The sequence below is a fragment of the Salvia miltiorrhiza genome, chromosome 6 (genome assembly GCF_028751815.1).
Source record: "Salvia miltiorrhiza cultivar Shanhuang (shh) chromosome 6, IMPLAD_Smil_shh, whole genome shotgun sequence".
Lineage (NCBI taxonomy): Eukaryota > Viridiplantae > Streptophyta > Magnoliopsida > Lamiales > Lamiaceae > Salvia > Salvia miltiorrhiza.
In genome coordinates, this window is record NC_080392.1 from 7379216 (window position 1) to 7395004 (window position 15789).

Below are 15789 nucleotides of genomic sequence, written 5' to 3' on the forward strand. Positions count from 1 at the left end.
ATCGGGGCTAGGGCTGCGATCGACTGCGTGGCGGCTCATTTTCTCCAGCCACACGATTTTGGGGGTTAGGGCTGCGATCGAAGTTATCTCCCGCGGCAATTCTAGCCACGGCAGCGCCGCTTCTTTCGGGCTCGATGAGGACGACATGTCGACATCTGATCTTCAATTTTGGGGGATTTTACATATTTGATTTTGGGAGAAATTTTGAATTACTAGGATTTGGAGATTGAGAGTGGTGGTTGTTGTTTTCAGATTTGAGGGTGGTGCTCTTGAATTTGAGGGTGGTCGGTGGTGGTGTTCCAGTCGCCAGCTGCAATTCCAACCACGGCGCCACCGCCTCCTTCGGTACAATGATTCTTGATTTGAATCGGCTGATTTTATTGAGGAAATCACTGATTTTTCTTGGTTTGCATGTTGGTGAAAATTGGAACAGAAAATGGTTGGAATGGTTTGGCTTCTGGTTTGGTTTGGTTTGGTTTCTGGCTATGCGTTGATTCGTCTGAATAATCTGGTCGCCGACGTCTCTGTCGCCGGAGTTGGCCAAATTTTTGGTGGAGGTTGAGAAGAAGACAAAGATTTAAGTTGAAGGAAATTTTAATTAATTCATTAATTTTGATGGACCACATTTAATTAAACACTAACTATCTCTTTCTTAATCCCATGCCGAAAAGAATGTGGCCAACTTTAATGGGACCGAGGGAGTATTTTAATATTTGCCTCTTTTAAATAATATGCTCTCACACAATACATTTATCTAAATATATACTGCATTGTTCATCAGTATATATGTCTTGTTCATTACCAATTTTTTAAATTTTGTTTTTTTCATCAGTATATACATCTTGTTCGTTAGATCATCTTGTTCATTAGTATTATATGTCTTATTCATTTGTCCTTAGTGTTACACGAAAAATAGGTGGGCAATAACAAAATTTAAAATATTCTGCTCCCTCCATGATTTGAACCCTGCGAAAAAAATTATCCCTCCAAAGTCCAAATACAATATTAGCCATATGATTGATAAAATAAACGCACTAGATCGTGCCCTAGATCTCACTAAAATTAGGGGGTCTCATTGGAGCGCCCCCTTATATATATATATATATATATATATATAAGCGCTCCAATGAGACCTTTATATTTCGTGAGACACTGAGACCCTTATTTTTCAACGAACAAGGCAGTATATACTGATGAATAACGAAATTTAAAATATTTCTCTCCCTCCAGGATTTGAGCCTTGAGAAAAAAATTCGCCCTCTAGATACAATATGAGGCATAGGATTGAAAAATAATCGCACGAGATCGTGTCCAAGATCTTATTAAAACTATGGGGTCTCATTGGAGCGCTCTCCTATATATATATATATATATATATATATATATATCTATTTATAATCGAATATCATAGTTTTCGAATCTTATTTGATAGCTAATTGAATAAAAAAAAATATTTGTATTAATATTTGAATCATAAAATTTTTATATTAGAATATAAAAAATTCGAATCAAATACTAAACCAAATTAAAATGATTTGATTCATTTACATCTCTACTTGTAAATGTTCTAGGACATGGTAAAAGCAAAGCTAATATGAGGGCAACTTCAAAAATTGTATAGTTTTTGAGAAAACCATTTTTATATATTTACACTTAGGTATAAATATATTTGAAGAAAGTAATAAATGACTATAGCAATGATTCAAAATTTCTCCCTATATTAAGAACTACTCCATGATATAGAATATACCTAAAAAAATTATTGTAGTTGAAAATTAGTATATTAGTATTCCCTCCAAAAATGATATACATGATAGTGTCATTAAATAGTTACAGTAATGTTACTAGACTTAACGAGTAAAAAACTATAGATTAACTTCAATAAAAAGAAGAAAAAGAAAGAAAAAGAAAAAGAACCATAGATTAGCTTCAAATAGTTTAGATGGAAGGATGAAATAGTACGTTAACAATAAACATAGGTATAAAGTGAGAGACCTTAAAGAGTGTAGGGGGTGAAATGGTATTAAGCTAAAATAGTGGGGGTAAAGTGAAATTAAATATTTAGAAAATTGAATTTCAAAAGCTAAGCTAGAGAGGGAGGAGAGACACTCTCTCTTTCGGAAAATTCCACCATTTTTTCCCGATTTATGCATTCAGCAGATAGGCGTTGATGCATCTCTGTATGTGTAAAGATTGATTATTTTTTCTGATTGAAGCTGAATAACGGCCACGATTCTTGGCTGTATGATTTTATTCTTTTGTTTGAATCTGAGTTCGTGCATAAATTATTCAGAGTTTTGAATTTCGAATTTCGACATTTATGTATTCATTCATCTTCATTTCGATGCTTCGAGCGCGGAATTAGTTGAATAGGGCTGATTCGTTGAAAGGAAAATCAGTGAATTGGTTTCGTATGCCTGATTTTCATTTTTCTCGGAGAAGTTGTTTGGTGGATTGCTGTCTAGCTTTGGCTCGTGTGATTGTTTTTGTTTCAATTCGAATTTCCTAATGGAGCAGAGAGAGGGAGACGAATTCCCTCCAAATAAGCAGCCGCCTCCTCAATCAGAAGCTTCTTCTCCGGCGCCAGCGGATTTTCCGGCGAGGAAGCTTGTGAGGCAGCTGGATTTTACTGGCTTTAGCGCCTCCTCGAGTGTTGAAAGCCCGCAGTTAGCACAGGCGATGCAGCCCGCGTTACAGCAGCCACAGTTGGCGAAGACGAGCCAGCCGCCGCAGATGCTGTTCATGACGATGCAACAAACTCCGCAGCCAGCTCTGCCGCCGGCTCAACATTCGATACGCCCTCTTTTGTGAGTCCCTTCTGCAATTCTGGAATTCTATATGATTGTTCGTTTCATGAAGGTAGAAATTTTCTGGGGAAACACTAGTCTTGAGAACTGAAGGGATCGGATTTCTGGTAGAGTTTAGGTTTTTGGGCTGGTAATTTTTATATTCCATTAATTTTTTTTATCTTTACATAATTTGTTGAAACGTATAGAAAACATCATGGAATGGTAGTTATCCATCATCCTCTTATACTTTCGTGATAGAGGAAGGTGACTTCACCGAGTGCTCTGCATTGAAATCTGTTAAGTTGTTTATATATGAGAGGCTGAAATGTTAAATCTTAGAAATTCATTGCCGAGTTTTTACAGAAATATTTGCTGTGAAGTTTGAGTAAGTGTAAATGTGGTTAGGTTTGTCAAGTCAATGGCTGAGACATTTATCTAGGGATTAAAAAACGATTAATGCTGCGCTGATCAGCGCTTTAGTAGTGTTGTTTGACATCTTTCTATTCTTGGGGTCTTTGTTCTTGGTGTCTTAACATTAATTAAGTTTTTTGCATGGAGATATGCAAGGTTATTTCTTCTCATTCATTAGATGCTTCTGTGGCCTTTTTGGACTAGGAAAAGATAAATTTGTCAGCATTACTGAGATTGTGTCCATAATTTCTTGCAACAAATACACAAAATAAGGATTTTAATTTGTTAAGTAAATAGAGCATGGCTCCTTTCTCAAGCGCTTATGTATGCAAAGATCCGATGTTAGGTCACACATTCTTCCCTATCTTATTCGTTTCTTTTCTGAGAGTGAAAGTGTCTCTGCATTAGAACGTGAAACAAACTGATGTTTATTTAGTAAATGAATTTGTAGTCCTCTTGCTTCTTTGTATCTAATGATTTAATACTCCTGCTTCCAGGAAACCTGAATCCCCTAGAATGCGTCCAAGACAAAATGTTCCTGAAGTAAAAGATGGCACTCCAAAGAAGCAAAAGCAGTGTAATTGCAAACATTCACGTTGTTTGAAGTTGTAAGCTGCTATTGCACTTCATGTTTTTGTTGTATATAAATTGACTGAACCAGTAGATCCCCCAGAACGTACTTTGTTAACCATGCCAGGCAATTAGGTAAATGAGCAACATTAACAGATAATCTGTAGCTGTGGACAATTTTATGTTATGAAGCGCTTTATATTTTATTTCCACGCACTTGGATTTTAACTACAGTTTACAAATTGTAATCATTCTTTGCCTGGTTGATAGTCCAATGCTTCTGTTTTATATCTCTGGCATGGCGTACATAACACATATTTCACAATTATGATCAGGTATTGCGAATGCTTTGCTTCTGGAGTATATTGTGATGGTTGCAACTGTGTCAATTGTCATAACAATGTCGAAAATGACGCAGCCAGAAGGGAAGCAGTTGAGGCAACATTGGAGCGAAACCCAACTGCTTTCAGACCAAAAATTGCTAGCAGTCCACATGGAGCTCGGGATAGCAGGGTAATCTGAACTCAAATGCCATCTCACCATACTTCTTGTTTTGGATCTAATATAAACAATGGTTTCTATATAATTTTGGTAGTAACATATCTACTTGTCTCATTTTGCTATTTCATCCACTCAACTATCAACTATGTTGCTCCTAGATACTCCTAGTTGGCATTTGAAGTGCATGTTTAACGCCTTTTCTCTAATAGGGACCTTTGATTTTTTTCCGAGATGACAGGAGTTACAGTCTGACTAGTATTGTACATTACTGCAAATGCTTTGGGAAACCTCAAAATTTATTATGCGATTGATACTTGCTCTTTGTTTTTCTGAACGATTCTCCATGCACTTCATTATGTTCTATGGCTGAGTTACATATATTTGTCATATCATAATAGTCCCAATCCCATGAAGGTTGCACTTAATTTACTTAATTTCCTACTTTTTGTGTTATATAATCTCATACCTGTATTTGCATTATTTGACCTGACATATTTGTTAACGATTTTTTAATACCTTTGTACCAAACTCTTCCGTTCAAGATGAACGAGAGTCATGCATGTTTGTCTGTTTGCTACTTATGATGGCATTATTTGATTCTATTACTCTATGCATATGCAGGAAGAAGCTGGTGAAGTTTTAATTACAGGAAAGCATAACAAAGGATGCCACTGTAAGAAATCAGGATGTCTTAAAAAGTACTGTGAGTGCTTTCAAGCAAATATTCTTTGTTCTGAAAATTGTAAATGCATGGACTGCAAAAACTACGAAGGAAGTGAAGAGCGACAGGCTCTCTTTCATGGGGATCATGCCAATAATATTGTATATATCCAGCAGGCAGCAAATGCTGCCATCACGGGTGCTATAGGATCTTCCGGTTATGGGTCTCCTCCATTAAGTAAAAAAAGGAAAGGTCAAGACCTCTTATTTGGGCCAACAGTGAAAGATCCTGCACAACGGCTTGGACAGTTACAACAGGTACTGCTCTGTTCTTATGTACAGAAGTGGCAAACTTTCAGCCAGTTGAAAGGCAAGTAATAGATCTGTTCTTGTTGACAATGTGTGTGTACTTAGTCCACTTCAAGTATAGCTGGACTGGGCCTAGAGTATATGTCGGCTGACTTGAGCTTACGATTAGGTGAAAAATCTTAATCAAATGCCAGTTATGGTTGGATTTATTAGTTTTTCTGGTATCAGGGTTAAACCAAAGTTAGTTCCCGATTATAAGATTTTAGCCCCATTAAGACACTAGAAATTGGAATAGTATGAATGCGGGCATACTATATGGCTTAGTTCTATCTTTTCAACTATAGCTGAATGGTATTCATCAGATTTAATTGTGATGGGAGAAGTGAAAAGGAGTTTCTCTCTCCAAAAAGTATTTCTTTTATGAATCTTGATTTACTTGTTCTTTAATTCAAAAGTTATTAGACTTTTCTGTTATAACTGCTACACTTCCACATTTTTGCATGCTTCAAATATCTCTTCGAATACATCAAACGTGCTGTAAACAAATAAAATGTCATTTGAAGTGAAGGCTATCATTACAATGTCCTAATTTTGAGATTCAGGGCTCCTGAGGCCTGAGGGGACTTGCACTAAACAAAATTTTGCATTTCGTTAGAAGTATTGAAAATCAGAATGGAGTGCCTAGTGAGCACATTTTACAGTAGTTGGCAAAGACATGCTAGGTTGGATGAAGTGGACAAATAACTAAATTTTCGGGCTTTCTTTTTTTACAGACTTAACAGAGATCTTTCAGATGCGCAAAATTTATTAGTCTCTTTCTCATGAAATAATTTCTGGATTTGAGCATAATAACTCCACAAGTTTCTTACTGGATCCTATTCGTTATATTGTTTGCCAAAAGTTTGAACATCAACTAGTTTATCTGTTTGAACATCTAATTATAGGTGTAGTGGTGAGACTTATTTGCTTCCTGATTCAATAAATCTTGTGTACTTAAGCTCATGCTCACCTCTTTTTCCTCATAAGTATCTTTATAGATGGGTCTTTGGAAAACACTTCATTCTGTGCTTTTGAATTGCATGAGTTATATCTGACAGAGCCAATTCGCTAATGACAGGTGAATCAAATTAAGGCTTCTGTGCCTTCCTCCTCATTGCCTTCAGTTCCTGGTACTGGCCCTGGTAATTCGCCTGTCCTAAATCCGTCCAAGTTTACTTACAGGTTACACTCCTTCCTCTCATTTCTTTTTTTTCAGTTTCTTCAGAGAGCTAACTTTAGTGCATTTATTAAAGGTCTCTGTTAGCTGATATCATTCAGCCCCAAGATTTGAAGGAGCTCTGTTCGGTGCTTGTTGTATATTCACGAGAAACTGCAAGAATGCTTGCAGGTATAAAGGGGCATGTATATTTTCATCCAATTTTCTGCATTTTGAAAAGGGTATGCGCTTGGTAAAAGCATATCAAAACCAGAATCTTTGTACGAATTGCTACCATAACGAGTGGTGTAAAAAGATGGGTTGTTTTTTGGGTATTTTGGTTCAATATCAAGTTCACCAAATTTTAAACATGAAGATATACATTTCAAAGTAATGCTATATTATTTTAAAAAATTGAACTAAGTAATTAACAGATAATTCCAGTTAAAGTTCATGCCATGTAAGGTACAAAATATGAGACCATATTTTATGAGAAGTTCATACTTAATGGGCTTTTCACCCAACTCCTGGTTTGTTGTACCTTGAAGTTCTCAAAACAGCTAGGTTCCAAAATCGCAAACATTTAAATGGTGATACTAAAGTCAATGTGCAAATATCTCTTTTTAAGTGAACTTACAAGGATCATGAAACAGAAAAGCAAGAAGAAGATTCCAGAGAAAGCATATTGGTTTCTTCAACACAAGATCAGTCTCAAAGCCAAAAGCATATTTCAGATGAGAGAGCTCAAGCTAAAGATCCCTCATGCGAAAGCCAGATAGAGAGGGCCAAACCAGAGGAGTCTGGTTCAGATGGAGCAGATGTTTCAAGAGGAAGGGCAATGTCACCGAGTACATTAGCTCTAATGTGCGATGAAGGAGATACAATGTTCACTTCCGTTGCTTCCTCTAGTGGTTTAGTGGAATGTAATGAGCCATCACAGTTGCCCGTTGAGCAAGGACTGACTGAGGCTTACGCTGAACAAGAAAGGATTGTCTTAACAAAGTTTCGAGAATGTCTTAACAGGCTCATCACGTTAGGAGAAATAAAAGGCAAGTCTCATTATCTTTCCTTTGCATTATTTAGCTTATTCTGAATTTGAGCACTCATGCTAGTTTGATTGTTTTTGTTAAGACCCATATTGTGTTTGAGAACACCATAGCTCTTTCCTTATTCAAAGATAATATGTTGTATTCGAGAATAATTCCTCAAATATGTAGGAGATTGTTGCATCATTGCATGCAATATCTTTACGAGGTGCCTGGGGGTGGGTGAGTGGATTCAGTCTGGGTTGATAGGACACTATGAATAAATAGGAATTATGCTTTCAACTAGAACAATTCTGGTGGTAGAATATGACGAGCTTTGCTTCCTTTTTGTTGATTACTGTGTCACTTAGGTGTATTAAATTTTACCACAGAGGTGTTTGATTATCTGCAGTTAACTGTTTGTTCGACAATTAGATAGCTGATTTTATTGTGTATGAAAAAAAAAATCCAATTTACATAAGATTTAGTAGAGCTTCAATGGTGGCGTTATACACCCTCTCTTATTCCTTAAGAGTGAACATGTTGAAACTCATGTCTCAGATCCAATTACTTCAAGGAGTACAAAAGGATAGCTGACATCTGCGTAACATCTCTATCTCAAAAAGTTATTGAGAAGAGACCTCCAATGCTTTATACGAGATATATATATTTAGAAATTTGATCTCTTTGAGAAATGAAGATCCAAGTTAGTGGGAACAATTGGCTAAATGAATCAGATGAAAGAGGTCATGTGAAACCAGTCGGACACTCTTGAGATTAGGCCTGCAGGAACCGAACCACGCTGAAAAACCGTCCGAACCGATAGGTTTCGATGCGGTTCGGCTTTTAACTTGGCTGTTTTCAGTTCGGATCCAGAAACACTCGTCCCTCCTTCCTTTCATCTCTCTCACTCTCTCATTACTCTCACAGTTGTCACTGGTGCCCGCCTCCCTCCAGCCTCTGTCGTCTCCCCCTTCACTTAGTGATGCACGACAGCAGTCACAGCACCCCGCCTGCCCCCCCCTTTGCCATCGGCGGTCAACGACGCATGACAGCACCCCACAGTCGTCAGGATTACAGCACTTCACTCTGCTGGTCAGTTTGCAGTCTTTCAGTCGGATCAGAAAACCGACCAAAACCGATTGGTTTTTTCGGTTTGGTTTTGAGTCGATTTTCCAATTGGAGTCGGTTTGGCCCCAGGATTCCCATTTTAGTTCGGGTATTGGTTTTAGAATTCTTATTTCGGTTCAGTTATCGGTTCCGAAATTCTCGTTTTGGTTCGGTTATCAGTTCCCAAATTCTCATTTCGGTTCGGTTATCGGTTCCAGAATTTTGGGTAGTCGGAATCCAACCGAACAGATGCACACCCATACTTGGATGTTGGTGACAGACAATAGCTCCGAAGATTGTTGATGTGCCTAGAAAATAAAGAAAATCACCACCTCTCTCAGCTCCTCAGTGATCTCAGAGGAAACCTTGTGTTGCTACTCTTGTTTCAATGAAGATTTGATTCAGCCAACATCGAGGGAAGATTCCTTGAAGATCCAGTGGGACTCGTAAATGAACAAAGGTAAGTCTAGCTACCTGGACTGAGAGCTTAGTCAAGTCTTTGATGTTGCCCATGTTTGGTTGGGCTTTTTTGGAGCTTGGAAAGTGATTCTTTTAATTGAATTCATTACTTGTTGTTTGGTTTGGGTAATGAGTTCATCATTACCCTTACTTGAGGTAACCCAATCACCTAATTTGTTACCCCTCAAAATAGAGGAGAAACAAAACAAAGGGAATCCCTTACTAATGATTCATTTCCATTGTTGAACCAAACACTCAATAAATAACAGTTATTGTTAGCATTCTTCCCCTTTATTTGATTCCATTCCCTTTCCATTCCTCTACTAGAACCAAACAAGCACTCAGTTCTTACGCATTTGGAGGGAATGTAGATGTGGATGAAACTCTTGCTTGGAGGAGTTGGCAAAGTGCATTCTGTTGCAGTAAAGACTGATAGAAGAAGTCTGTATTGGCTATCTAGCTGAAGGACACAACATGAGATTGCTAGATAGTTTTAGAGATTCCAAAACCTCAGTTTAGTCAATTCCACTCAGCATCCTGAAGTAAATCTTCGATCTTCTTTCGACCCTGCTCAGTCTAAGAAACATTCAATCTTTTTGTGACCATGGTCAACATACAAACTTCTACATCCAGGCACTCCTTTCAAATAACACAAAATCTGCTCTACTGCCTTCCAATTATCAATAGTTGGTGATGATTTATGCTGGTTCACTTCACCTACATGATAAGTCACGTCATGATCATCAAATAATAAACCTGCTTTAGTAAGCTACAAATTTGAAATCATTGGAGTGCTACATGTCTTAGCTCCTAACTTTCCCGTGTCAGAGAGTAAATCAAGCAAATACTTTCTTTGAGACATCAAAATTCCTTTCTTACTCATCACTTGGACACCTAAAATATAAAAACGTTTTTCCAAACCTTTAGTATTGAACTTAGTAGGGAGAAAAGCTTTCAAAGAAGTAATCCCTTTAGTATCACTACTAGTGAGTGATCACAATATCATCTACATACACAACTAATAAAATAATACCACATTCACATTGTTTGTAGATATAGAGAACTAAGATTTACGGGTACTCTGTTTCAAACCATACAGGGATTTACAAAGGTAACATACCTTAGACTCTCCCTAAGCTACAAAGCCGGACGGTTGCTCCATATAAGCATTCTCAATTAGGTCACCATGGAAAAAGGCATTCTTGATGTCTTTCTGGTGAAGGGGCCTGAGATGAGTGGAGGTGAGCACAATGCAACTAGCCAGACAGAATTTTGCATGCTCACATGTGCCGAAAATGCTATCAGGGCTGAAAAATTTTCGCCAGCGTGTGGGACACACATGCACCGATTCTGGCCTCTGGATTTTGGACGAAGGTAGGTCATTGGACGACGCACCTCCCTAACTGGGTGATGTCGACAGGTGACGTGTGGATTTGAAATGGGAAACTTGTCCGTTTTGTTCCAAACCCTTGTCTGCGAATCCTAACCCCAATTTCTATGGCTCAGTACCATATTACTTCGTTGATAGAAACAAGTTGGGGAAAATTCGTTTCTCTATATTCATCAATTAAACCTTATATACAAAACTAATTCTAACAGATAGATAGTCCTGATTTAACCATTCTCTTCGGCAAGGACTACTCTGTCATGCTCCTGCTGAAAGAGCATGTCAGTCAAAATATTGTTTTTTCCATGCCCATATTAGCTCGAATCTTATGGTTCTTTCTTTCCATGTCTTCTCTCCATTTTCTATCAACGATATTCCTAGCCCTTGTAAACAGAAGTTTTATTGGTCTAATTATGTGCCTTTTGAATTATCATCCCCGTTTGTTCTTTCCATTTTAGCAGATTTGACGTCTTTGTTTTCTGCAGACATGTCTTGGCGCAATGAGTGTCAGGTGACAAGTCCGCTCTCTCTAACCCTCATTTTTCCAAGAAAGGGCATAGAGTTTCCTCTTCTTAATAGAAGAGTCATGTTTGTGCTCCTCCAACAACTCAAAAGAAGGAACTTCTGAAAAAGAAACACTTCGAGATTGAAGGGGCCAAATTTGGGCGACCACCACTCCCCCTTCAACGTACAAATCCTTGGCTCTATCCTTAAGCCAGCTGATGAGGATTGTACCTCCTTCATCCATTCTATTCCTCGATTGGAGGACGTACCAGAACATTGACATTGCCTTGATTCGGGACATGATGTCCTCTCTTGCATGTTGAAGTCTTGTTTATTCCACATCCAACTTATATATTGAAAGCATGATCTTTACCAAATAGATGTGGAACAAACGAGGCTTCAATATGCCCCCTCACGTCTAGGCCAATATGATTATCGATTACTACACGTGGACCAAACAAACCCTTGTTCACTTTGGGGGCGTTTGGTTTGGTGGAGGGGATAGATAAGAATCATAAGATTGATAGGATTGGAGAGTGATTAAATAATCTATCCAACTTTGGGGTGATATATAATCACTCAATTGCATGAGAGTGTTTGCCTAGTTATGCATCATGGGCCTAATCATGCAAACCAACACTTGATTAAATTGAATTATTTTATCAATCATGCCTTATCACTCAAAGTAAATGCCTCCTTGGGTTTGCTCTAGGAGACTAGGATTAATCATACTTTTAGCATAGATGCCTATTATGTTTCTTCTAGGGCTTAAAGCAAAATCATGAATTTCATTGCATCATTTGAATTATGATGATCATGTTGCCTTTAAATATTGGCACTCCATTATCACTGGAGCACTTCGCCTGTAAATCTCTGCTGTAGCTTCATCTGAGGGATAAGTTATGTCAACATTGACGGGCTGTTACGTTGTGGTTTGAACTATTTGAACTCGAGTTATTCTAAAAGTACATAAGGTACCATAAATGTGATTCACAATATTGAATTATAATGGATATTGATCATTCCATATTCACCTAGTGGCATGCCCTTAAATTGTATTAGCTGTTGTGTTGTTAGTCCTCTACTGGAATTTATGCTGCTAAAATTCATAGTTTATTTATCAAGCATTAGTTGCAAAGTTACATCGAACTTTTCCCATTTATATATTTGCTTTGCTCTGATTCCTCTGAATATGTGCTCTGTTTTCCTTTTATGAGCTACTGACTCCGACTGTTCATCATACAGAGACAAAGTATTCTTCGTTGGCACGGATACAATCAGGTATAGAAAATGACCCTACGACTAGCAGCAGCTATTCAAATGAGAGCATTGGTAGGAGTCAAGAACCCATAAGCAATGGTGTAGCCGTATTTGCTACTCCTGCACAGAGAACTTCTCCAGTCGTAAATCTATCACTGGATGCAGTCAATAATGTAGCCCATCAAAGAGTAACGCATGCAGAAAACGGTGCTGTAAAAACAAAACCTGAATCTCAATTGTGATGTGCAGTGTGTAGAATTAGATACTTACCCAGATTTGCTGCTGCATCATTTGTAATATTAGGCCGTCGTTGATCTGGCTTTTCTTCGGTGTTGCAGCAATAGCTACATATAGAAGCCATCCTTAGAAACTGATCCAAATGTTATGCAGATTTTCTTTTTCCCATTCATTAAACAGTATCAATTTAAGATATAAAATTCTTGCTTCTTCTGTTATGAGGAAGCATTTGCATTCAGCTTGTTGGCAACAAATCCGGGACAATTGGCAGGATTCAAACTTTTTATTCAAGTCAACTCTATGAACAGGTAAACTCATAACAACTCTTCCTGTATCTTACAACATTCTTTAGGTTGAAGATAGTTTTTTTTTCCCAGAGTTTTCTTGATTACAAGTTTGGCGATTGAGTTTCGATTGAGAGATTGCAGAAAAGGGATCTAAATTGGTTAAAAACCGAGAATAAGAGATCCCCCTTATTTAGATTCATAACTTTTACATGAGTCGCATGCATCATTTAGCTAGTCAACCAGAAGAGAAATCTCCCTATATAGACCTATTCTTAATAAACAATTACTATTACAAGAAGGCTCGCACTCAACTGCTCCCTCTCTTAAATCAAAGACCATAACCAAAAACAAAGTCCACGCATCCTCTCTCTCTCCACCTTTGTGATGTTGGTTTCTGATAGTGGTTGAAGAAACCAAGTGCAGTGAAGCAGCGATGCTTCTGAGTAGTCCCCCTTCTTCCTTCTCATCAAACAAGCAAAACCATGGCGCTGTATCTTTCCATTCTCAAATAACCTTACTCATAATAACAACTTGCTTTGTGCATAACGGCGACGCCTCATGCAGTATACTTGGCCATGATTCTTTATCATCATTTAACATGAGCATCTCTGCTGCACCGCCCTTGAACTGGTCTGCATCACTAGACTGTTGCAGCTGGGAAGGAGTCGGCTGTGATAATCATTCGGGCAACGTAACCACTCTATGGCTCCCATCAAGAAAACTATCCGGCATAATACCTCCTGCATTCTTGAACCTCACTAGTCTTTCTCGTCTCAATCTCTCTCACAATCACCTCTCCGGCCCTCTTCCGCATCGCCTCTTTGCCTCTTTCCCCAACCTGCAATTCGTTGATCTAAGCTTCAACCGTCTGTTCAGACACTTTGCCAACTTCCATCCATACATTGAACATCGCCAGCAACTCTTTTCATGGGACTATCCCATCTTCATTTCTTCAGCCAGCATTCAACTTGAAATTTTTTGATGTCAGCAATAATAGCTTATCTGGATCAATCCCTTCATTCATCTGCGCCTCTTCATCCTCAATACAGCGTCTTGATTTCTCCAACAACGACTTTGCAGGCCCGATTACTCGAGGTTTTGGCAACTGCTCATACTTGCAGAGTCTAAGAGCCGGTTTCAATGCCTTATCAGGAGAGATCCCACTTGATATTTACAAACTTTTAACATTGCAAGAACTTTTCTTACCAGGAAACCATCTCTCTGGGGTCATTGATGAAAGGATTGTCGAGTTAAACAACCTCAAAATCCTCGCATTGTATGGTAACGAGCTGACAGGTAGGATTCCTAGAGACATCGGGAAGCTCTCCATCTTGGAACAACTACAGCTACACATAAACAAGCTAAATGGCACCATTCCATCTTCTCTCACAAACTGTACAAGGCTCAAGATATTGCATTTAAGGGTGAACTCACTGCAAGGCCAACTGTCTTCTCTTGATTTCTCAAGATTGGTTGAGCTGAAATCAGTTGATCTTGGCAACAATATGTTTAGTGGAAGCTTGCCTGCAAGCCTCTTCTCTTGCAAGAAACTCACTGCCATTCGCTTGGCTTCTAACAAACTAAGTGGAGAGATCCTTCCTGAGATATCAACTTTGCAGTTTTTGTCGTTCCTCTCCCTTCCCAACAACAGCCTAACGAATATCAGAAGCGCCATTGGAATCTTGAGAGGGTGTAAGAATCTGAGCACCTAGTACTGTCAATGAACTTCTATGATGAAGAGCTACCTACTGATGAAATGCTGGTTGAGTCCGAGGCCTTTCAGAATCTTCGAGTTCTTGCTCTAGGGGGCAGCAGATTCACTGGTGTTGTCCCATTGTGGCTGTCCAAGCTAGCCAATATAGAGGTTCTCGACTTGTCTTTCAACTATCTTAGAGGCGTGATTCCTGGTTGGATCGGAGAGTTTCAAGACCTTTTCTACTTGGATATGTCAAGCAACCTGCTCTCGGGCAACTTCCCAATCGAACTTACTAGACTAAGAAGGCTAGCATTAAAGAAAAACTCTGATCTCGTTGGGAGAAGCTTAGAGCTACCTGTGTTTGTTAAACCTGCACAAATTTCTGGGTTGCAATACAATCAACTTTCAAGCTTACCACCAGGTTTGTATCTTGGCAATAACGGCCTAAGCGGAGCTATCCCGGTTGAGATTGGTAGGCTGAAGTTCATCACAGCCCTTGACCTCAGTCGCAACAACTTCTTTGGTACCATCCCTGATGCAGTGTCTCATCTCACTAACTTGGAGAAGTTGGACCTCTCACAAAACCTTCTTTCTGGTCAAATTCCAGCATCACTTGGAAACCTGCATTTCTTGTCTTCTTTCAATGTTTCCTACAACAATCTTGAAGGTCCCCTGCCCACAGGTGCACAGTTCAGCACTTTCTCTGCCTCGAGCTATGAAGGAAATCCGGAGCTCTGTGGTCCGTTTCTGCAGCGCGTATGCTCTGATCGTCCGAGCCAATCTGCAGCAGTGAGAACGACAAGGAAGAAAATCATCATTGGACTAGTACTTGTTATATGCTCAGGCATTTTCGCCCTTGGTCTGCTTGCATATTGCTTGTTTGAGACGAGGAGAAGTGTGCGTGCATCCCAGCCTTGAAAAGATCTCATCTTCACATACTAGATAGAGACTTACAGTTTGGACCAATCAAACCAAGCATATCATGCTTAAAAAGTGTAGTTCAATGCTATAGATATAATTTTATGTTTGAAGTAGAAAGCAGCAGTGGGAGTTGGTCATATGAGAGAGGGAAAAGGTGTAGTTCAAAACTGGCAGAATCGGTTGGTTGCTTCTTGTTTATGATTACGTAATTCTGTTATCAGCTGCTCTGATTTATGTTTTGTACAGGAAATTTTTACCCAATATATTCAGGCACGAAGACATATTTTACATGTTCAGATTTGTTTTTTTTTTTTTTTTTTTTTTTTTTTTTTTTGAATGTCCCATGTTCATATTTTTAACCAATATATATTCAGCCTAGATCTCTCAGCTAACGTAAAAGATCTTTACTGGTTTGGATGTCCCCAAATGGAACTAAGCTAATGAGATATATTGACCTTAATATGTCTA

The 15789-nt window shown here is 38.6% G+C and overlaps 2 protein-coding genes across 3 annotated transcripts; both read left to right on the forward strand.

Annotated features, from left to right (window-relative positions):
- The first annotated feature begins 2089 nt into the window (after positions 1-2089).
- LOC130988332 (protein tesmin/TSO1-like CXC 5) lies at positions 2090-12655 on the forward strand. 2 transcript variants are annotated; one of them, XM_057912148.1, is made up of 8 exons: positions 2090-2807; positions 3698-3808; positions 4106-4283; positions 4893-5249; positions 6358-6461; positions 6533-6627; positions 7089-7484; positions 10902-12655. In XM_057912148.1, the coding sequence occupies exons 1-8, from the start codon at positions 2509-2511 to the stop codon at positions 11042-11044; spliced, it is 1683 nt and encodes a 560-aa protein (XP_057768131.1). In that variant the 5' UTR covers positions 2090-2508; the 3' UTR covers positions 11045-12655. The 2 variants fall into 2 exon arrangements, with proteins under 2 accessions (XP_057768131.1, XP_057768130.1); XM_057912147.1 differs by having other exon boundaries at positions 2091-2807; positions 12166-12655.
- Positions 12656-12918: 263 nt separating this feature from the next.
- Positions 12919-15608, forward strand: LOC130988331 (tyrosine-sulfated glycopeptide receptor 1-like). Its single transcript, XM_057912146.1, is given in 3 exon segments — positions 12919-13574; positions 13576-14405; positions 14408-15608. Coding segments are annotated over 3 exon segments (2178 nt in total). The 5' UTR covers positions 12919-13137; the 3' UTR covers positions 15319-15608.
- The last annotated feature ends 181 nt before the right edge of the window (positions 15609-15789 follow it).

Bases quoted from the DNA above. Each gene is read 5' to 3' on its own strand.
- LOC130988332 (XM_057912147.1), top strand. From the start codon at position 2,509: ATGGAGCAGAGAGAGGGAGACGAATTCCCTCCAAATAAGCAGCCGCCT. The intron at 5,250-6,357 runs GTACTGCTCTGT...CGCTAATGACAG, and splicing joins GGCTTGGACAGTTACAACAG to GTGAATCAAATTAAGGCTTC. The intron at 6,462-6,532 runs GTTACACTCCTT...CATTTATTAAAG, and splicing joins CCGTCCAAGTTTACTTACAG to GTCTCTGTTAGCTGATATCA.